Source organism: Rhineura floridana, chromosome 5 (assembly GCF_030035675.1).
Source record: "Rhineura floridana isolate rRhiFlo1 chromosome 5, rRhiFlo1.hap2, whole genome shotgun sequence".
In the NCBI taxonomy this organism is placed as follows: Eukaryota; Metazoa; Chordata; class Lepidosauria; order Squamata; family Rhineuridae; genus Rhineura; species Rhineura floridana.
The window spans coordinates 126405139-126427909 of NC_084484.1; the positions used below are offsets into that span (position 1 = coordinate 126405139).

At 40.3% G+C, this 22771-nt stretch overlaps 1 protein-coding gene across 4 annotated transcripts in view; it reads left to right on the plus strand.

Moving 5' to 3' along the window:
* The window catches only part of POU2F1 (POU class 2 homeobox 1), a 177756-nt gene extending 157816 nt beyond the window's left edge, over positions 1 to 19940 (plus strand). For 2 of the 4 annotated variants that reach the window (XM_061628019.1, XM_061628021.1), the window contains exons 8-16: positions 3975 to 4069; positions 4954 to 5130; positions 8667 to 8808; positions 9893 to 10038; positions 10359 to 10538; positions 10992 to 11097; positions 13743 to 14094; positions 14533 to 14621; positions 15947 to 19940. In XM_061628019.1, coding sequence (XP_061484003.1) covers positions 3975 to 4069; positions 4954 to 5130; positions 8667 to 8808; positions 9893 to 10038; positions 10359 to 10538; positions 10992 to 11097; positions 13743 to 14094; positions 14533 to 14621; positions 15947 to 16257 — 1598 coding nt within the window. In that variant the 3' untranslated portion in view covers positions 16258 to 19940. Of the gene's footprint in view, positions 1 to 3974; positions 4070 to 4953; positions 5131 to 8666; positions 8809 to 9892; positions 10039 to 10358; positions 10539 to 10991; positions 11098 to 13742; positions 14095 to 14532; positions 14622 to 15487; positions 15556 to 15946 lie in introns of all 4 variants that reach the window. The other 2 variants (XM_061628022.1, XM_061628020.1) reach the window with 2 other exon arrangements.
* Positions 19941 to 22771: the final 2831 nt, after the last annotated feature.

A 22771-nucleotide genomic window follows, 5' to 3' on the forward strand; every position in this document is an offset into this window, starting at 1 on the left:
CTTCATAGGGATAACAGAGACTTGGTGGGATGACTCCCATGATTGGAATATAGCCATTCAAGGATATAAACTCTACAGAAAGAATAGAAGCAACAGAAAAGGAGGGGGAGTAGCGTTATACGTCAAAGACAAATACACCTCTATGGAAATCCAACAGAGCGAACAAAGGGGTCTGGTAGAGACCATTTGGGTAAAAATAAATGGAGAAACAAATAAAACCGACATGGTAGTAGGTGTCTACTACAGACCCCCTGGCCAAGAAGAGGTGGTAGATGAGGCCTTTCTCAAACAAATCTCTGAAATCTCAAGGAGGCAAGAAGTAGTAGTGATGGGGGACTTCAACTACCCGGATATCTGCTGGGAGACAAACTCTGCGAAGCACAAAGCCTCCAACAAATTCCTGATGGGCCTTGCTGATAATTTCCTCTTTCAAAAAGTAAAAGAAGGAACAAGGGGATCGGCAATCCTGGACCTGATCTTAACTAACATGGACGAATTGTTCACGGGAATTAAAGCGGTCGGTACCTTGGGGGAAAGTGACCACGTAATGCTGGAATTCGTCATTCTGGGGAAAGCCAAAGAAGAACATAGTCAAATATGGACCTTGGATTTCAGGAAAGCCGATTTTAGCAAGCTCAGGGAAAGGATGGGTAGGATCCAATGGCTAGATAGACTACAGAAAAAAGGAGCCCAAGAAGCGTGGGAGTTCATGAAGAATGTATTACAAAAAGCGCAATCGCAAACAATTCCAAAGAGGAAGAAAAACGGAAGACATCGGAAAAAGCCAATGTGGCTACACGGAAGACTGGTGGAGGAGGTAAAAATAAACAAGAGCATGTATAAAGAATGGAAGGAAGGATGCATCACCAAGGAAGAGTACCGACGAGCGGCTCGGGCTTGCAGGAATAGCATAAGGAAAGCTAAAACCCAGAATGAGCTGAGGCTGGCGAGGGAAGCAAGGAACAACAAAAAGGGGTTTTTCAGATATTTTCGAAGCAAGAGAAAGACCAAGGAAACGGTGGGACTGCTGCTCAATGAGGAGGGCAAAATGTTGACAGATAACAAGGAAAAGGCAGAACTGCTCAACGCCTATTTCGCCTCCGTTTTCTCCCAAAAAGGGAACAGTGTGCAACCTTGCATTGGTCGCAATCTCAAGAAGGGGTCGAAATTGCAGTTCAAGATTGATAAGGAGATAGTCAGGAAATACCTAGTTAACCTAAATGAGTTCAAATCTCCAGGGCCTGATGAACTGCATCCCAGAGTATTGAAAGAACTTGCTGATGTACTCTCGGAACCTCTTGCCATCATCTTTGAGAAATCCTGGAGAACGGGAGAGGTGCCGGAGGATTGGAGATGGGCAAACGTCGTCCCGCTCTTTAAAAAGGGTAAAAAAGAAGATCCGGGGAATTACAGGCCGGTCAGTCTGACTTCAATATCGGGAAAGATTTTAGAACGGATAGTAAAAGAGTCCATTGGCAACTATCTAGATGACAATGCTGTGATTAGTAGGAGCCAGCATGGGTTTGTCAAGAAAAAATCCTGTCAAACTAATCTCATCTCTTTTTTTGATCGGGTCACTAGCTTAGTAGATGGTGGAAATGCTGTAGATGTCATCTATCTAGATTTCAGCAAAGCGTTTGACAAAGTCCCCCACGACCTTTTGATTAGCAAACTCGTCAAATGCGGACTACATGGAAATACTGTCAGGTGGATTCACAACTGGTTGGAAAACCGTACTCAAAGAGTGGTCGTCGGTGGCTCTGCTTCAGACTGGAAGGAGGTTTCAAGTGGAGTGCCACAGGCTTCTGTCCTGGGGCTGATACTCTTCAACATTTTTATCAATGACTTAGATGACGGGGTGGAGGGAAGCCTTATGAAGTTTGCGGATGATACGAAACTCGGAGGGATAGCTAACACAATGGAAGACAGGAATAAAATCCAAAGGGACCTGGATAGACTAGAAAATTGGGCTGAAATTAATAAAATGAATTTCAATAAAGACAAATGCAAGATTCTGCATTTAGGCCACAAAAACAAAATGCATGGGTACAGGATGGGAAATACCCGGCTTAGCAGTAGTGCGTGTGAGAAGGACCTTGGAATTGTAGTGGATCGCAAGTTGAACATGACCCAGCAGTGTGATGCTGCGGCAAAAAAGGCAAACGTGGTTTTGGGCTGCATAAACAGAGCCATAGTTTCCAGGTCAAGGGAAGTAATAGTCCCACTATATTCTGCATTAGTCAGGCCTCATCTGGAATACTGCGTTCAGTTCTGGGCGCCTCATTTTAAGAAAGATATAGACAAGTTAGAGTGGGTTCAGAAGAGGGCGACGAGGATGATAGCCGGTATGGAGAACAAGTCTTATGAGGAAAGGTTGAAGGAACTTGGCATGTTCAGTCTGGTGAAGAGAAGGCTGAGGGGTGACATGATTGCACTCTTTAAGTACCTGAAGGGCTGTCACATAGAGGAGGGTACAGATTTGTTCTCCGCTGCCCCAGAGGGTAGGACCTAGGTCTAATGGTTTTAAGTTGCAGGAGCGTAGATTCAGATTGGACATTAGAAGGAACTTCTTGACAGTAAGGGCAGTTCGGCAATGGAACCGACTGCCTAGGGAGGTGGCGGGATCCCCTTCGCTGGATGTCTTCAAGCAGAGGCTAGACAGCTATCTGCGGGAGATGCTCTAGCTGTGGATTTCCTGCTATGAGCAGGGGGTTGGACTCGATGGCCTACAAGGCCCCTTCCAACTCTATGATTCTATGATTCTTAACCCTTTTTAAAAGATGTTTTTTAAAGCTTTTTTAAAAAAATGTTTTTAAAGTTGTTTTGTTTTGGTGTATTTTAAGGTCTGTTTTCCAGATGTTTTGATGTGTTTTTAGCGCTTTTGTTTGCCGCCCTGGGATCCTGCTGGGAGGAAGGGCGGGATATAAATCAAATAATAAATAAAATAAATAAATACATATATGTTGAATTTGATACCATATGGTCACTGTTTCCAATCAGTTTCACGTATCTTGCACCTGGGTGCCACTTAGGATTAAGTCTAGGGTAGTTGCCCCTCTGGTTGGTTCAATGACCAAATGTTCTAGGGCACAGTCATTGAGGGTATTTATATAAATTGTATTTATTTGTTATGACTAGAAAATACATATACTGTACTAAGTCTGTGTGAGGGTGGCTGAAGTCTCCCATTCCTAAACCACTTCCTCTTTTGGATGCCTGTGTGACATCATTCTCCATCTCAAGATCACCCTGGCCATTTTGGTCAGGGGGATGATAGTATGTCTTCAGTACTAAATTACTCGTGGGATCTGGTTTCACCACCTCTGTGGAGGTATCTGCCCTTTTTGGGATTTCACGCTTGTTGGACTCATGTTCCCTTTGTACAGAGCACCTCTTCTACACCTGTAGAGTTTGTATCCAGAGATAACAGTGTCCCACTAGTAGTCTTCATTCTACCAGGCTTCCGTTATACTCAGTATAACTATTGTCTCATCCAAGACCATGCACTCCAGCTTGCCCATCTTGGCTCAGGAGGCTTCTTGCATTAGCATATACACGCCTACAGGTATACATGGTGCCTCTCTCCAAATGTCTTTGGCACATGTGTGTTACCCAATAGTGCTTTCAACCTTTCTGAATTGCTGTCATGGGCCCTTCACTCTCAATGCGTAGTTCTGTCTTCTTAAAAGTGTTTGAACTTACTTCTAGTTGGATGGATGTCCTAGTCATACCATTTTTGCACCAGTAACTGCTTCAAGAGTATTGTGATTTGCCAGAGCCCTCATAGTATCTCACCGTCTGCTGCAGTTCAGGATTTTGGGAAATGATGTGCTTGAAATAGATTTCCTTCAGCAGTTTTATAGGTAAAATGCTAAGGAGATATATGGTCTGTGCCCACAAGAAACCATATTGCAGTAAATTATTCTGATCAATAGCATTTCTGGGGGCCTTTATTAGCATCTTTTCTTTTTCAGGTCTCCTGCAAGCGCAGAATCTTTTAACGCAACTACCTCAGCAAAGCCAAGCCAACCTCCTGCAGTCTCAGCCAAGCATCACTTTCACCTCTCAGGTCAGACTTTTCTCTAACGCTTCTTGTTCTTACTTGGTAGAAATAGAAGAATTCAGGTCATGGTGCATGGCAAAAGTTGTCAATTTCATTCTTCTAGACTATAAAGTCCTTGACATATTCTAAAACCTTTTGCATTTGTACTTTATGTTCAGATTACATTTTATATTATCAAGAAATTATTACAAAATGTATTAATTCACATCTAGAAAGCAATGATAAAAAGTCTAGCTACTGTTAGAATAGGAATAGCGTATTCACACAGACATGGTGACTGCTGAATAATTTGCATGTATAAATTAGCCATTAGACTTAAGCTTTTCAAATCATCTCAAACACAGTGCTTTTCAATAGTCAACTGTTCAGACATTTAGAGTGCTTAGATATATCTGCTGAATTAGTCCTAAGTCCATCTGTTCTCACAGTGTTCTGTTCCGTTGTCACTTGCTAAAATATTTTGTAGCTGAAAAGCCGTAATCTCTCTCCCTCTCTCTCTTTGGAGCTATTTTGGGATTGGGGGTTTTACTCCTCCCACTCCAGGATCTCCTTTTTGTTTGTTTGTTTGTTTGTTTGTTTGTTTGTTTGTTTGTTTGTTTGTTTGTTTGTTTAAGGAATTGCTCTGTTGAAAAAACTCCTGTTGAGAATACTCTAGATTGCAATACTTATTTTAGAGATGAATGTAAATATGCTAGGAAATAATAGACACCAACATTCCTATACTATTGTTTAGTGTAATTTTGTTCTTTAATCAAAGTGTCCATAGTATCCTTTAGGACTTCTATGTGCTTTTGAGAGTTGTAGCTTCATTGTTTTTTTACTAAGTAGAACCATGCTTTATTTCTACATACATTATCTGATTTTGCTTTTTGCTTTCTAATATTTCTTAGCAGCCAGCAACCCCAACACGCACAATAGCAGCGACCCCTATTCAGCCACTTCCACAGAGCCAGTCAACACCAAAGCGAATTGATACCCCTAGCTTGGAAGAGCCCAGTGATCTTGAGGAGCTTGAGCAATTTGCCAAGACTTTCAAACAAAGACGGATCAAACTTGGATTCACTCAGGTAAAAATTAAGATTTAAGATCCCTCTTAAAGGGGTAAATCAATTCGTAGTGAGTTCTTATATAGGCTTGTATTAATGTCTCTGGAGGATTTATGCATTACCAAGTACAATGCATTTTTATTTATTTATTTATTTATTATATTTATTTATTATATTTCTATACCGCCCAATAGCCGTAGCTCTCTAGTGTTGAACAGGTAGAAGCTGCTTTATACTGGGCCAGACCATTGGTCCTTCCAGTTCAGCATTGTTGACATTGTCTAGGAGCAGTTATCCAGGTTTCAGACAGGAATCTTTCTCTATTTGACCTGAAGGTACAAGGGATTTTTGCATGCAAACCATGAGCTGTATCATTGAGCAACATCTCTGCCACTTCAGATGGCAGTGGGACATGCAAAAGAGCCTTCCCACTGATTCCAGAGGGATAAGATCATATGGGAGAAGATGGTCCTTTAAGGATCCTGGTCACAAGCCATTTAGTGCTTTAAAGAGAATACCCAGAAGCCTGTAAAGTTGATGCAAAACTGGACTAACATACTCCAGAAAACTGACACTGGTAGAAACGTTTTCAGCTGCTTTTTGTAGTAGCTGAAGTTTCCAAACCCCCTTGGAAGGCAACCCCATATAGTGTGTTACAGTAATCTAATATCAGTGTAACTAAGGCATGTGTGATAATTATCAGATCTGCCTAATCCAGAAATAGATGTAGTTGACACATGTATCCTAAACTAAATAAAGATATTTCTGGTCATTGCTGATGGCTTGGATGAGGGAGAAGGCTTGGGACAAACAGGGAACCTGATTTTTCATATTGCCATTTTGGTAAAGATGCTTGAATGGGTAATGGCTGGACAATTCTAGGTTCTCTAGAATATCACTGCTTTATCTGGATTTGGCAAAGAAACCACTTTAGTCATCCAAATGGATGGCCCTTGAAAGAAGGAGATCAACATAAGTATGACCCTGCTAATTCTTCTTGATATTTCAGCAGCTTTTGATACCATCAGCTATAGTACCCTTCTATGCTGCCTGGCTGGCATGAGAGTGAATGGCACCACAGTTCAGTGGTTCCATTCCTACCTGGTGGGTTAGTTCCAGAACGTGGTATCATTGAACCGTTGCTCTGCACCATGGCATGTATGCTATGGGGTTTCACAGGCTACCTCTACATCACAGGTAGATAAACTGTGCCCCCCCCAGTGCCTCTGTAAGCTGCCCCATTCCTCCATCCCATCAGGGTTCCTTCCTGTTTGTTTCCCTTTTTTTCCTGGCACACACTCTCCTCCATCCTCCTTTCTATGTAGTTTCAGAACAATTGGAAAGGAGCAGTATTTTATTTAATAAAAAAAACTTTTTTCTCTTTTCCATGTATGGCTTGGGGAAAATACGTTTCCCCCCAGCTATTTGAGAACAAAGTACAGGCTTTCACCATGTGTGTGTTGTACTAAAAAAAACACTTTTTTTATACTAACCCCATCAAAGCCTAGAGAGGCTACTTCTAAGTAGGTCAGGTTCATATTCACATTTTCAGAGGGTGGTAAATCCTGGCCCTTACTTTGGATGCAGAGGTGATATCAGTAGCATGAAGTACTTTTTAGCAGCTTAAGCTGGTGTACCAGCTGTGATCCCTCCTAAACACAGATAGCCTCACCAATTTTATCCATGCCTGAGTTGTAACCAAAATGGCCTACTACTGTGCAATTTATGTGCAGTCACATCTCACCAGTTCTAAGAGAGCTCCATTGGTTCCTCATGCATTTCCAGGCTCATTGCAGTGCTGAAGCAATAAAGGGCTTCACAAGCTTTCTTAAAGACTGCCTGCTTCTGTACAAACCTACTCATTTCTGAGCTCAGCTGGAGATGCCTTTCTTCAGGTACCCCCACCTACTGAGAACAGGGTGGTGGTGATCAACAATTAGACCTTCTCTGTACTGATACAACACTTCGGATTTATGATAGAAAAGTTATGTCAGGAAAGTATCATCATAACTTTCCCAATTAATAACAAAATTTATATAGCACCTGATTGTAAAAAATTCTGAGCAGTTTCCAAAAGACATTAAAATTATCAATAAAACTGTTAAAATCCTTTTAAAACAATGAAAACAACAGACTAAAAAGATTAAAACACATTAACGTCTATGTGTCTGGATAGGCTTGCCTAAACAAAAAAGTTTTAAGAGGTCACTAACTGGAATACAGCGAAGGTGCCTGCCTGATGTCAATAGGCAGGGCGTTTTGTCAAGCGTGTATAGATGACCCATGCTTCTGTAACGTTTCCACATGTGTATGCTGGTATCTTATGTGACAACATAATCTTTCCTTAACTGAGATGGGCAAAAATTCAGTTGTGGATGGAACACCATCTCTCATCCAAGTTGAAGAGGCACCTCGTACTTCTCTGTTTTGCAACAAAACATTTCACCACTAGGGTGCCAAACAGCACAGTATTTACTTAACAGTTCTATTGCACAAATTATATACATAATTAGTTTTTAATGATAGTGATTGCTTAATTATGTAGGGTAGTAATTAGAAAGCCAAAGTAATAAAGATTAAATTCTCATAATGTGTGTGTGTGTGTGCGCGCACATATGTGTAAGAGAATTCTTTGTCAGTGGTACAGTAGGTTATTTTTAGGCTCTTACAGATTTATTGTTGGTCTTTTGGAAATAATTACTAGATTCTAGTTTACATGGAAGACTAACTGCCTATTCCATTTCAATTTTCAAGTATTTTTTTTCTAAAAAGGCTTTACAGTTTTAAAGAAATGTCTAAAGTAAGTGCTTTGTAGTTTGAATGATATGGTCATTATAATCCTTTCCTCGTTGCATGCAAAGGTGGTGGTTGACCTACATGAAGAAAAATATATGTTTTTATTATACCAGTTGTTAATGTTGTAAAATATCAGTAGCTGTTTATCAATTTAATCTGTCATGAGTTGTACTAGATTTAAACGAGTCTATGTATCTGATCTTGATACTTCTACATGTGACTACTTGCAGAGGCACTTATTCATTCAACTGAGATCACTTAACTGTTTCAAGAAAGCATTTAACTTCACTTAATTGTTGGACCTGAAGTCTCTGAAGCCTGATTCAGCCTTCTGGGCTGAGGCAGAATCTGTTATACGTAACACATGAGTAAGTCTCCTCTCACCAAAGAGAGAGTGGACAGATCCTTTGCTCCAATGCTAACTTGAAAATTTAGAAACCTTTCACTGCTAATCAGGTAATTGGCCTTTGAAGATGCAGAATCTGGTGCATTCATTAGTCTGTAGCTAATATTTTTATTCCCTCTTTGCCAACACTTTTGCAAGGTGGTTTGCCTTAGATCAGTTTTAAAGTATGTGTTGGAAATAAATTCTTCATAAGGGAAATTTAATTCAGCTGGACAGTAGCAGTAAGTCTTTCACCAAGGTGGGATAAATCTGGGTGTGTCTTGGTTGTATCCATCAATAGCTTTGCAATGAGATTTATCACATTACAGCTGTCCTATAAAGTTGTAGAACAACTTGTTTTCTTTCTATTATGCAGGGTGATGTTGGGCTCGCTATGGGTAAACTCTATGGAAATGACTTCAGTCAAACTACTATCTCTCGCTTTGAAGCCTTGAACCTCAGCTTTAAGAACATGTGCAAGTTAAAACCACTTCTGGAAAAATGGCTCAATGATGCAGGTGAGAATATCCTCAGATTTTCCTGATATCACAGATGATCTCTGAATTTCTGTAAGAACTTTACTCAGATGCTCTTTGTGGTGTGGTTAGGTTTTATAGTACTTGCAACATAGATCTTCAATATTTTCAGTCCATTATGCAAGAGGAATATGAGAGGAAGCATATATAACTACTTACTTGAGAGGTTTTTCAGAAGAGTTGTTGTACGATGCTGGCTCTGTTGTGAAAACAATCATATATACAGTGTTTTCAGCTTCATAATCATAAACTTACTTCGATACTTTATATTCTTATGGCTGCAGTGCTTAAAAATACTTGAGCAAAAAATATTGGCTGGCACATATCCAAAGTTAACAGATAGCCCTAAATGTAGCCATTTGCAATTAGGTCTGATCAAATTCTATTTCCTGTAGTTCTTGAGGACTGAGTTTGAACTTAAGTGGAAGGGGGTATTGATTTTTTAATTCACTCTGTAGCCCCCACCACCACATTCCATACTGTTCTGGAGGGTCCCTCAACTCTCTAGAGCAGATTGGGTGCAGAGGCACAAGTGCCTGCAAAGGGAAGAGAGAATTGGTGAAAATCACCTCTCTTCCCCCCCCCCTTCACAATGGGAACATCCCATGAGTGGGCTTCTACTCACATGGGATGAAATCCACTCATGTGAGGGGGGGAGGGGGAGGAGAGGTGATTTTCAATAATTCACCATAGAATTTTGGATTTATTTATATATATTTGTATACTATCTTTCAGGACTATAGAGCCTTCCCCAAGGTGATTCACCTTATATAGGAAATTAAATTAAAACATAAAATGCACAATCTATACTAAATTCAGTATTGCAAATCAAATAACTCCACATCACATGCAGCAATAAATGAGGCCAGCAGGGGGAGGCTGCAAGCCCTACAACCAATTTAACCAAAGGCCTGGGTGAACAGATACATTTTTAACTGGTGCTGGAAATCAGTTAGGGTTGGTGTCAGCAAGATCTGTGAGGAAAGGGCAGTAGTCCAGCAACATCTGGAGGACCCCAGGTTGGCCACCCCTCTGCTGAGGTTAATAACTGTGACTCCTTTTTCAGAAAACCTTTCATCTGATTCAGCTCTCTCCAGCCCAAGTGCCCTAAATTCCCCAGGGCTGGGGATTGAAGGCTTGAACCGCAGGAGGAAGAAACGCACCAGCATAGAGACCAACATACGTGTGGCCTTAGAGAAGAGTTTCCTGGAGGTCAGTCAGTCTGCTGCACAGTGTATTGCTCTAGCTGCTATTGTGTAACAGAACAGCATAGCATGAAATGATAAAATGGGATAAGAATGATCAAAGAACATTAGAAAATCTGTATTACTTGACACACTATGAATAAATCACTTGAGCATCTTCTATTTATCCTGCCCATGTAATTTGCAAAAGAAGAACAGGTGGATTTCCCATGCAGTGAAATGGGGATTCACATGCATCTGGAGCATATGTAGTTACTCACTGCATTGTTGTGGCTTCCCTGTAATGGAATTCACTCAGTGCTCTTCTCTTTAAATTATTTATTTCAGAACCAAAAGCCTACCTCGGAAGAGATCACCATGATAGCTGATCAGCTGAACATGGAAAAAGAGGTGATCCGCGTTTGGTTCTGTAACCGGCGCCAGAAGGAGAAAAGGATTAACCCACCTAGTAGTGGTGGAACCAGCAGCTCGCCCATCAAAGCAGTTTACCCTTGCCCAACTTCATTGGTAAGAATTAAAAAGCTTGAGTTATGCCAGATTCACTCTCACTCTACTCATTCTTACTCTCTTGGTAATGAGCTTTACATAATGCAGATTTCAAAAACTGAACTTTTTTTAATTACAAAAAAAGAGAGCAAAATTTGAAGTTTATAATCCGTGGTCACATTCGGTACATTGCTTCTTGTTCTTCCATTGTGCATGATAAACAAGACACCCTCAAGAGAGAGATTTGAGTACTCGTGAATTATCGCTTGATCAAGCTGGATAATTCATGTGGATATTTGCTTTATATGTAGGTTAATTATTTCCTAGCTACAAGTGGCATTTACATAAGTCTAAACTTCATCTAAAGGAAAATCCAAAGCTATTTAATAGCATGTATTTGCTGCCTTCTATATTTGTAGATGAGGAGGAAAAAATGTTTTTTAAAAAGTTCAGCTATTTTGTTCTGACCTCTAGGTGGCAACCACGCCAAGCCTTGTCACAAGCAGTGCAGCTACAACCCTGACTGTCAACCCTGTGCTCCCGCTAACCAGTGCAGCTGTAACTAGTTTGGCAGTCACAGGTAAGAGACCATTCAAGCTGCATCAGCAAATAAGTATTTACTGCTATTCTTACCAAGACTAAAGTTTAGTGACCTATTAACTCAGTGGATCATTTGCATTACTTATATCCAGGGTTGTTTATTAAGTGACACCAAGTTTTAATGCACTTGGATCCAAGGTAAATAGTGCCTTCTGGGTTCTATTCACAGTACTGAGACGGAGTTGGATATCCTGTTAAAACTGTCATTTAGGTATGTGTAAAAATATATTCGGATCATGGGAAGATTTTGAATGACTAGGGAATGCCTTTTTTCTTGAATAGATGTGTTCATTTACACCTAATAGTGTATGCAACTACAAAAAGTAGATGTCAGATGCTTTGGCTAATACTTGGCAGCTGCTGCAGGTCTCCTCTGTTGTTTTCAGACATCACCTTCTTGGACAGGATGCCATATTGCCACCTACCTGATATAGGTAAAATGCTTAATTTCTGATCAGGGTTTCAGAACATACCTACTTTGTTTCAAATATTGCATGATAGTCTTTTACATGGTTACAGCTCAGGAGACTTTAACATGTATACAGTGAGGAGGATAACAAGCAATTGTTGCTGGGAAAAGAGAAACCTGGTGCAAACAGCAAGCTAAAATAAGTATTAGTTTGGACTCTGCCATGCATTACTGTATGTATAAATATAAACATATGAATATAGCAGCAGCAACAGTGTTCAGTATTGCATGTCATGGATCTCCACTGTGGCTATTTGTAAGACTGCCATGTAGACTTTTATCCATGGCTTGTATCTATGGTTTCTCCAAGTTGTAGCTTTGATAGAAAAGTAAAGAACCAACTTCAGAAGCACCGTATTCAAACTCGATTGCTTAGGCTTCATCCATCTACCTTCATGTTAGGTGACATGCGAATAAACAGAACTCGTTTGAAAGTATACAGGAATACCCTGCATTAACGTACGCAATGGGTCCAAAGCGAGTACGTAAACCGAAAATGTATTTAAAGGAAGCACTACCTTTTTTCACTTATGCCGCCACTGTGCCACCTCTCCTTCACGCGGAGCCTCAAAGCCCTGCGCTAAAGCTTCTGCTGCTGCGCCGCCGCGCCTCCCAGCTGATTCGCGGTTGCGTCTCTTTCCACCATGCACCATGCACCGAAAGAACAGGCCACAACCAAAGGTTAAGTGTCCATTCTTGCAAAGCGAGCATACGTAAATGAGAATGGTGCTACTGTAAGTATGTCCATACTCACGAATGTCCTTAAAGTGAAGGTCCATATAGCAGGGTATTCCTGTAGTTTGAATTTATTGCTAGGAAGAGTCTGCTTTTGAAAGTGGGACTGTCCAGCTGTTTGTAAGATTCTTCTCGTACCACAATGCATGTGATGTGTTAGTGGGCCATGTGCTGGGAACATGGCTAATAGTATGCTTATTCATATCCTTAATATGATTGGACAAGTGGCATCTGAAAAAAATCCTTTTAATAGTAAGTACTTAAAACAGTTAAACAGGCCAAAATATGACAAAAAGTAGCAGAAACAGTAAAAAAAGAAGCTATTGTATTTATTCATTTTAATAATATATAGCCTTTTAATTAAAAATATATAACCTTCAGGACAACTTACAAATAAAACAATAAAATAGGTAAAATGCTTAGTTTAAAAAAGAAGCACAAATATAAACTTTAGAGGTTAAAAGTCTTGGAAAATAAAATGATCTTTGCCTGTTTCTAAGAAATTGTCAATGTAGGCTCTAAGCAAGCCTCCCTGGGATGAGCATTGCATAACATTGGTGCTTTGATTGAAAAGCCCTTGCTTCTAGGCACTTTGAGTGGAGCATAGTATATGGGTTGGTATATACAAGATGAAATGGTTTCTTAGATATCCAGGTCTGTTTATGTCATGCTGAATTTAGCCTGGAAACAGATAACCTGTGTAGATTGAATACAGTTAACATGTTGTTGTATGAATGAGTAAATTCTAGCTAGTAACTAGGTTGAAGCATTCTGTACCAGTTGGGATTTCTGAACACTTTTCAAGCCCTTGGAAAGGGTGTACCTAGTGGCTCAGCCATAACCACATTTCTTGTCACTGCTGCCATCTCTGCCTATAAAACCAGTCAATGCGCAATGAACCTGATATTTTAGGGAGACTGTAATTCTGTCCAGACCAGGTTTTTTATCTAATCCCAATGCAAAAGGGTCACCAGCCAATATATTTCCTTTTTATCAGGACTGAGTTTCAAATTGTAGCCCTTAGCATTCCTAGCAGGAAGCTAGAACAAACAGTTAAACTAGTACAGCCTTCCTCAACCTGGTGTTCTCCAGATGGTTTAGACTGCAGCTGCCATCCTCCCCAATCATTGTCCATGCTGGTTAGGGCTGATGGGAGTTGTCTGTCTGGAGGATACCAGGTTAGCAAAGTCTGATCTAGTAGCAAGGCTCCTCACATGTTGTCTCTTTCCGGCTGCTTTAACTGTAGTCTGAGATCCACTGAGTTAATTACTCCTCCTTTTTTCCACCTTTCCACTTTGGTGCATTGCCCTTTCATTCCATCAGAATGGTATCCGCTCCTCTTGTGCTCTGTCTGTCTTGTAAGTAATAAGTTTATTCCAGGCATATTAAATATTTTAATCTAATTGAAATTATCGTTCCAGGCGCCACAGAAACTATCCCCAACAACACAGCAACTGTGATTTCTACAGCTCCCCCAGCTTCCTCAGCAGTGACATCACCCTCTCTGAGTCCCTCTCCTTCTGCCTCCGCTTCCACTTCTGAGGCATCTAGTGCCAGTGAGACCAGCACAACGCAGACAGCCTCCACCCCCATGTCCTCAGCAATTGGGACCAGCCAGGTGATGGTAACTGCTTCTGGGTTACAAACAGCAGCAGCAGCAGCAGCAGCGCTGCAAGGAGCTGCACAGTTGCCTGCAAATGCAAGTCTTGCTGCCATGGCAGCAGCAGCAGGACTAAATCCAGGCTTGATGGCATCCTCACAGTTTGCAGCTGGGTAGGTATCTTCCATTTTTAAAATTTGTTGGTGAATTTAACTATCTAGCCTTCAGGCATTAGATATCAATGCCAGGCACATTCAGTTCCTTTACCTAAAAAATAAGTGCTGTTTGAAAATAGAGATCTTAATTCTTTTTTTGTTCAGTAGTAACACTAATCAGAGAATGCTAGCACTTTTCATGTGTAAAAATGTTTAAATACAACTCTGGTAAATAGTTCTTGGCACTTTTAAAAAGATTTTATTGTGGCTTGTGCAATGGTAAAAACTGTAGCCTGTGAATAATAGACTTATTTACATAGGCTGCTGAAAAAGACCTGTCTCCGTCTTTGTAATGAATTACAGGGTCATTACACGTTTGCCCCTTAAATTCCATCTAAAACCACCCATCATTCTGTCTTCAACTTGGTTTTTGTTTTTCCTGTTTTGGGATTGCAGAGGTGCCTTACTCAGTCTCAATCCAGGGACACTAGGCGGTGCTCTCAGTCCAGCTCTGATGAGTAACAGTACACTGGCAACTATTCAAGGTCAGTAGACATCAGCAGTCTTCCATCTCTGTTCTATCTGTGTTGTGTTTTTTTTCAAAGTAGGAGATAAAGGCAGCAAATCCTAAACATCTTTACTTGGAAATATTTCACTGAACAGAGGCTTTCTTCTAAGTAAATATGCAACATGCACCAGGATGTTGGGGGCAAGACAATGTATGTGTGCCCTTGCCCCTCATCCACAGTCTTGGTCCATGCCTTCTGTTGAAGTGCAGTGTGCACATTTTATTCAGATCCTCTGAATAAATACAAAAATATTTATAGGTGTACAGTAATACTTTTTATTAATATTCATAATCAAGAATTTCATTAGCTTGTATATGTTTTCCTCCACAAAAACAAACTAGCTGCTGGTTAGACTTTACAAGACAAATAAAAAAGCCAGGTGGCAAATGGAACTGCTCTTAATATGAAATGATTCTTCAGAGTGTGCAAGTACTACATGAATGAATTATCACATCACAGATGCTCAAAGTGAATAATATGCAGTTATTATAAAGCAGTTTTTGGTTCCCTTTAGACACCCCCACCAAATGGTTTAAGCATTCTTGTAGTTAAAAATCCAACGTGATATATTTTTCTGTATGGACATTTGTAATACTTGTAATGCAGTGGTGGGGATATTTTCAACCTGAGGGCCGCATTCCCTCATAAGGAACTATCTGGGGGCCACATGCCACTGGTAGGTGGAGTCAGAGGCAAAAATGAGCATAGCAATTGATGTGATTTTTACCTTTGTGCAATGTGTATGCAAAGTGTGTGTGTGTGTGAGCATGCACATATATACATACACCTACACACACACACACACACACACACAAACTTGCATACCGCATCTCTCCATCCAGGCAAGCAAGAGGCATGGCCACAGTTCCTGCCCGGCAAAAGCACTCAAGAAGGCTGTGGAGCAAAGCTGGTGAGGGCTGTGGCCTGGGAGGTGGGGGCATGACCTAAGGATGGGGGTGGTGGTGGCCTGGATTGAGTCCTGAGAGCCAGACAGAGATGCCTGAAGAGCTGCATTTCAACCTGGGCCTGTTATTCTCCATCTCTGCTTCAACGGCTCTTCACAACATCTGCTTTTTCCTCTGGTGACAATGATGTATTTCTTTATATGGAAAATGAATGTGTCAGTTCTTAATCCTCAGTCACTCAAATCTAGTAGAACTTTCCACTGGTGTTGAAAGGGCTTTATTTACTGTTTCGAAGGTGGGGTGGTGGCGGTTAACTTCCATTACTAGTACAAAGAAAAAGTAAAGCGTTGCTGATTTGGGGACTGCAATTGCTGACCTTTTCTCCCTTCTCTCTAGCTCTTGCATCTGGTGGCTCTCTTCCAATAACATCACTGGATGCAACTGGGAACTTGGTATTTGCCAATGCTGGAGGTACACCAAACATCGTAACTGCCCCACTGTTCCTGAACCCTCAGAACCTTTCACTGCTCACCAGCAACCCAGTTAGCTTGGTCTCTGCGGCTGCAGCTTCCGCAGGGGCCTCTGGACCAGTTGCCAGCCTTCATGCCACCTCCACCTCAGCAGAGTCTATCCAGAACTCTCTCTTCACAGTGGCCTCGGCCAGTGGGGCTGCCTCCACCACTACTACTGCCTCCAAGGCGCAGTGAGTTGGACTGAGCTGTGCTACCGCTAGCCTATTTTACTCTGCAGTGAGATTGGCTGCCAGCTGGGTTTGTAAACTGCAAAATGTGATTGGTTTCCTCTCGCCATGTTGCTGGGGACAAGGGAGAGAAGGAAAAATACAAAAAAACAAGAAGAAGGATTTAAAACTGGGACAAACATTTGCCTAATTTTATAATAAACACTGTCTTTTCAGGATTGCTTCATTGACTGGAGAACTTTCTAACCAAAAATATAAAAAACAAAAAAGGACTACTTATCATTTCCAGCAGTCTCAATGACAAGTTAAGGTGGGATATCAACTCAAACATAGGAACAGGATTTCTTCTTTCTTTATGATCTAAATATCTTTTTTTTAATTATCATTTATTGGTCTGTTGTACAGGCCATAATGTCATACAAGGTGTTTATAATCTTATCAATCGTGTTGGGGGTTCCTTTCTTAACTGGTACAATTTAGGCAGGCCTGTATTACTGATTTATCTCTTTATGATGATTATTATTATTTTTATATATATATGGACGCATTTGTCTGCTCCTGGAACAGTTTCAGTGAGCTTCCATGCCACACAGAGGGAAGAGGGAAGAGAGGGGAGCATGTGAATTGTTCTTTAGTTTCCTTTTCCTTGGCGGTATGTTTTTGAGGATTCTCTCAGAGGTCTTGGCGGCTAAGTGAACATACAGAGGGTAATGTGCAAAGATAGTCCATGCTTGTGAGGTGGGGAGTTCTGTTTGGACAGCAATTTGCTCGGGATATTTGGGCCAAATCTAGCTCTCATTTGCACGTCTTTGGCTCCTGTTGATGCCAAAGGAGGAAGGATTTGGCCTGGAGGATCTGTCTTCAACACCTGTGCTGGCCGCTCTCTTATCTCATAATTGCATGGAAATGGCCACTTTACTACTTTGGGAATATTTCTGTTATTTACTTTCTCAGGAGCTGCCTGTATTGGTGATAATTCATATGCATCCATTGAACCTTCCTACCAGCTATTTGGCATAGGATTTCTAAACACTGCATTGGCTCATCTCTGAGAACATGTTTTTCTCTTATCTCCAGTATGATTGTAATGAAAATGTGTTCAATTTAAAACATTTCTATTCTAGAAGTAAACTGGGTCATGTGAACAAGTACTGCTTTATGCCAACACAGCAGTTCTTCCTGCATTCTAAATAGTTTGTAGTGTTCTTTGACACTGTCCGCTGCTCTGGAAAAAGGTTGTAAGAAATTATCTGAAAGCTGGCCAGCCTGCTGTGGAAAGCGCTGTCTTCCTGGTGAACACTGGCATGTTGCATGTGTCTTACTATATTTCATACTATTTCTGGTAGATGCTGCTGCTAGCTAGATCATTTATGGCAGTAATAAACACCTCTGCTAGAGAGGGGAAAACTGTTTCCAAGCAAAGTAACAAGTGGCATGTGCAAACAGCTGCTGACAATGGATGAGAGAGATTGAGGAGACAGAGATTAATTTAAATGTTATAATGGTCTGAACCTCAGTCTTCTCGACTGAGAAGAGATTGGATCACTGCAGTGTACTTTGAATTCTCCTATCTCTTTTTAAGATTAATTGGAAAATACCTTCAGGGAGGAGGAGCTGCCCAGTGTTTCTTTTCACTAAGCCTGGGAAGTGGGGTATTGCAGCACTCACGTAATTATGTTGCATTTCCTGCCAAAGGTAATATTTTAACCTCTGACCACCTGATCTCGTAATGAGAGTAACTTTATTTGCAATGCCTTCTCTGGCTGATGACTCGAATTCATGGAGCTGGCATTACTGCTCAACTGGCAGAAATCTTTGTCTCTTCTCCACATCTCATCATGCTGTTTGTTCTCTGTTCATCTCTGAATCTCCAACTTCCTGTTTCACAAGCTATTTAAAAATTATTCTTCCTAAAACTTTAAAAACTTGTGAACTGTAAGCAGGGAAATGATCAAATGTCCGTCCATCGTCTTATGTGTGTTTGATTTTTTTTAATGTTTTATTTTTAAAAAACTAAGCTTGAACCAAAGTCAATTTCTAGCAAGCTGCTGTACTAATGGACTAGTTTGTATAAGTGCAGTTCGGATGCAGAGAGGTGATAGATGCTACTGACAATTTCTTTTCATTTTTTAATTTTATATAAAAATTGCTGCTTGTTTTAATTTGGGGGGGAGGGTCTTTTGTATATCCTTGGGGCAGACAAAATCTCAACTAATTTCCGTGGTCTGGTGTGTAAATAGAATGGCAATGGCAGATGGTTACTACTCCAGCTGTTCCCACATCCTCCTTAACAGTTAGGCTCAATCTAAATACTGTGGTGTGACTGTCTCCATGATTTCAGTCTCAGTTTAAAATTATAGGGCTATGAATAATACTGTATGTTAAGACTTTAAGTGGCCCGTAGCAAGAACTTGGAGTAATCGAATGTATGAAAGGATGGCAGAGGAGAGACAGGTACCCACTATGTTGGTCTAGAGGCCATAGAGTTGACTAATTTCTACCAAAGGAAATATGAATCCCATGGATGTTTTTTGTCCATATAAATTAGATTTATGTTACTTGTGTTCTTTGGCACACACGTGTACACATACAGACTTGCATGTGTATATATTTTAATTGATAGAGGAGATGGTGATGACTTCTGGACTATGGCATTTGTTCACCTATGAATTTCAAACATCAAGAAGAAAGCCCTTCGTATTTATGTAAAAAAAAAAACAGAACATGGTCCTTTAAATTATCATAAAACATCTCTCCAGGATTCAGAGAAGTTGTGTGTTCAGTTGGCTAGCTAGAGTTTCTCGTGTTCACTGTTTGTGGTTAGAGGGCATGGCGAATCTGGAACAATAATGTAGCTCAGATGATGGCTTTAAAAAGCTTGCTGTTGTTGTGGCCACATAATGTTGATGTGAGCACCTTTAACCCTTTTTTTCTCTTAGCACCGTGTCATGTTCAAAGATGACCATGCTCCTGGGAGATTTCATAGCAAGTTCTTAAGAAAGAAAGACAGAAAGAAAGAAGCACAAAAAATCCTGAAACTGGAGCGGTTTAGTTGAATTGTGTTCATATTATTGTCCATATTCCATTCCCCATATTGCTCACACCTAATGCATTGATGCTCTCTCATGAGACTGACTATATCTTTCTCCCAACAGCACAGAGATACCAGGGTCTAAATGGCTGTCACTATTTCTTGTTGATCTTGGCCATATATTTCACATGACTATATTAATATGCATACATGTACACATTTTAGAGCAGCCATCCCCATCCTGGTGACCTCCAGATGTTTTGAAGCATAGCTCCCATCAGCCCCAGCCATTTGGGGAAGCCTGTTCTATGGATAATCCTTTTCTGTAATATAGCGATACTTACTTTAGCAAGAAATCAGATCCAGACAATTGGAAAATCTGCCTGGGAACTTCATAGTTACAATAAATTTTTTATTATCACAAAGTTACAAGTTGACAGCCACAGAAGTCATGAACATTCTAGTAGTAGGGAAAACCTTCTGGTAGTCACTACAAAGTGCAATTTCTGTAATCCATAACACTGTATGACTCCTGTGTCCTAATATCCAAGTACTGACCACTGTTCCATTACCCCATTAGTTGAGAAATTTGTCCAGCACTCCCAACATTCTAGAAAATGTTAATTTTTATTTTCATCTTTTCATGCATAGGTCATTCAGCTGTCGTCGTTAATTTTACATAGTTTCAGATCTGGTTTCATAGGCCAAAGTCTGAAACATGTCCTTGCGAGTCTAGACAGCTTTCAGTGCATTCTTCATTACTGAAGGGGAAAGGAGTAGGTTTATCCTCATATCTGCAGTCCTCGAAGTTGTAGGTTACTTATGAAAATGGCAGAGTTCAGTCCACATCCCTTTCAAAGCAGTAGGAATGTTTCCATTGATTTTAGTAAAGCTGGAGTGCCAGAACCTTGAAAAAGGCATATGGAATATATGGTGTAAAAAGGGGGATATCTTGAGCAAACAGATAATGGACAATGAATTTAAATATCGATTTCAGTTAGCATAAGTTGTGTGAACTTAGGGCCGATATGAAGAGTAGTTCTTCCAACTGAATGCATGGGTAATCAAAGTGCAGGAATTTGTAACATTTAGCTCTTCCTCATGAGCAGACTCATGATATTCATAACTTCAAAATAAACTTGTTCCCTCACCTTTTTCAATTTGACCATATATGCCAATTTGTGCATTACATATTCCCATATATGATGCTCACATGTGCAGCAAGTAATGTCTGAATGTGCCCTTAGTTTTACAGCTCACTCTGTTGGAGGACAGAATATTCATGTTTTTCAGACAGCGTGTACAAATATACTTTGACCCCTTCCTTTGCAAGGCTAGCGGTTATGAGGTCTTACTAAATGTAAACTTTTATCTCGATATGTTATTTTGCCATCTTGAGAATGTATAGCTGCTCTATATATCTATGCCAGGGATGTGGCTGGTAGATTAGCCAGCAGTTTTGCAGATTCAAGCAACTTCCAGGCAGTATAAGGCAGGGTGGGATCTTATTGGCTCTGGGTCACCTTATCCTGTTGAGCATGAAAGCTGCTGTACATCATCTGGCAATTTGTAGTGCTAGTGCTGCAGAACAACAGAGATCAGGCCAGCAGCTCACTCTGCCTGCAAGTTGCCCCAGTAGCAGAAGGAATAAGATGTCTGGGCCATGAATTAGTTTGCCTTGAAGATATAGAGACTTAGGTATGTTCTAAGAACAAGAGGACTGCCTAAAGTATGTATTGTCTCTAACCCAGAGCATGGAGGAGTACCAATGCAGTGGATTCTGACATATGACATTAATGAGATAGATACAATCTCTCAGAAAAGGGGTGGAATTAAAGATGCCTTTAACAGTTTTTGCTGTTTTTCCCACCTACCACATAAACATTTATGCACAGTGGTCATATCAGGTCATTTCCGATGCTGCATAGGGTTGGTGCGGATGTAGTACTCCCAATATCTATCCATGATTAAGGGAAGAGGCTGTGGGAGTGCCAACATAAACCTTAACCATGTTTAAGGCTGACAGGAAGGATTTCTACCAGAGAGGGTAGAGAGAGTGCAGTCCTACCGCCTGTTCTGCACTAAATCTGCACCTGCCCAGAAACCCTGCAGAACTGCTTTACAGTGACATGGTACTCATGAGTTACCAGAACCCTCATGCATGAGCCTGTGTACAGACATACCTAGGAAAAACCACAAACTTGAGCATTGTAAATGTGGGTCACTCAGATGGCCTGCAATGGAAATACAGAGACCATATCTCTATTATAAGACATAAAGGAGTCCTGAATGGTGAATACACTCTATACTTTTTAATAACTTGTAACCTTACATTGCCGAGGAAAGACACTTGTACTTGATAGGTTCATTACAAATAAATATAAATTTTATGTTGAGGTTCGTCTAAGGTCTACTGGATAAGTTCAACCAAAGATGTTATTTGTTAATGGAAGTTGTAAAGAAGAACAGAAGAAAACACATTGCTGAATTTCCATTGCCAGAAACCAGGCTTAAGAATCCATCGTTGCCTTATTTCCTTGCCTTCCCTATTTCAATTGTATATTATATGGGGAAAGGTTAGTAATATCATTCTTTAACTGTCTTTCTAATTGATATTCTAAACAATTAGAAGAATGTAGGTTACCCATTATGCGATATAGCCCATATTTCATTTGCTACCACATTGATTGGTAATAAGATGATTGAAAAAAATCCACATGCTCTCAGACATGTTCTCTGGTTCATTGTACACAGAAGACTTATTTCAGTTAGTGGATACTTCAACCTAAGCAAAGACTGGCTCTGATGCAGTATTTGACACTCACGGTTCACATGATTTTTGCTTAAGGAAGTGATTATCATTATCTAGTAGGAGTTTAGTAACTTTCTTAATTGATGTGTTTGTGAGGCCACGTTCAAAATGAATCTATTAGCACCAATATTACATAGGAAGTGTAAGCACTGAATAGAAAGCAAAGATTCATTCTTGTAAGTGGTAAGTTCTGGGGAAATAACACTCAAGTCTTGCTTTATGAACACTTTCCCCAATTTAAATGTAGCATTACACTGGTTCCACTGCAGAGCCATATAGTTGCCCTTGTGATTTGAGGTGCAGAGGTAGTTAGCATCACAAAAATATAAAATCCACTTCTTGACTTGGTTAGCATTTGGTAAAATTCAACCTTTTGATCTGACTGTGTTGCTTTTCAAGCCACGCCAGTGGAGCAACTATATTTACCATACAGCTTCCTTTATTACCTTACAAAAGACTCAGTGTTTTGTTATGTAAAATTATCTAACAATCCCTGTCGGTAACTATATTTTTCAATAACATTGTTTCTTTGATTTATCTTAAAATGGAAACTCACATTTGGGCAGATGCATCATTTCATCAGATTCATGCTATTGATGACCTTAAAAAGTAACATCCCACATAGAAATCTCTTTTTGCCTTGAACAGTTAATCCTTTTCTCTCTGATATTAATAGTA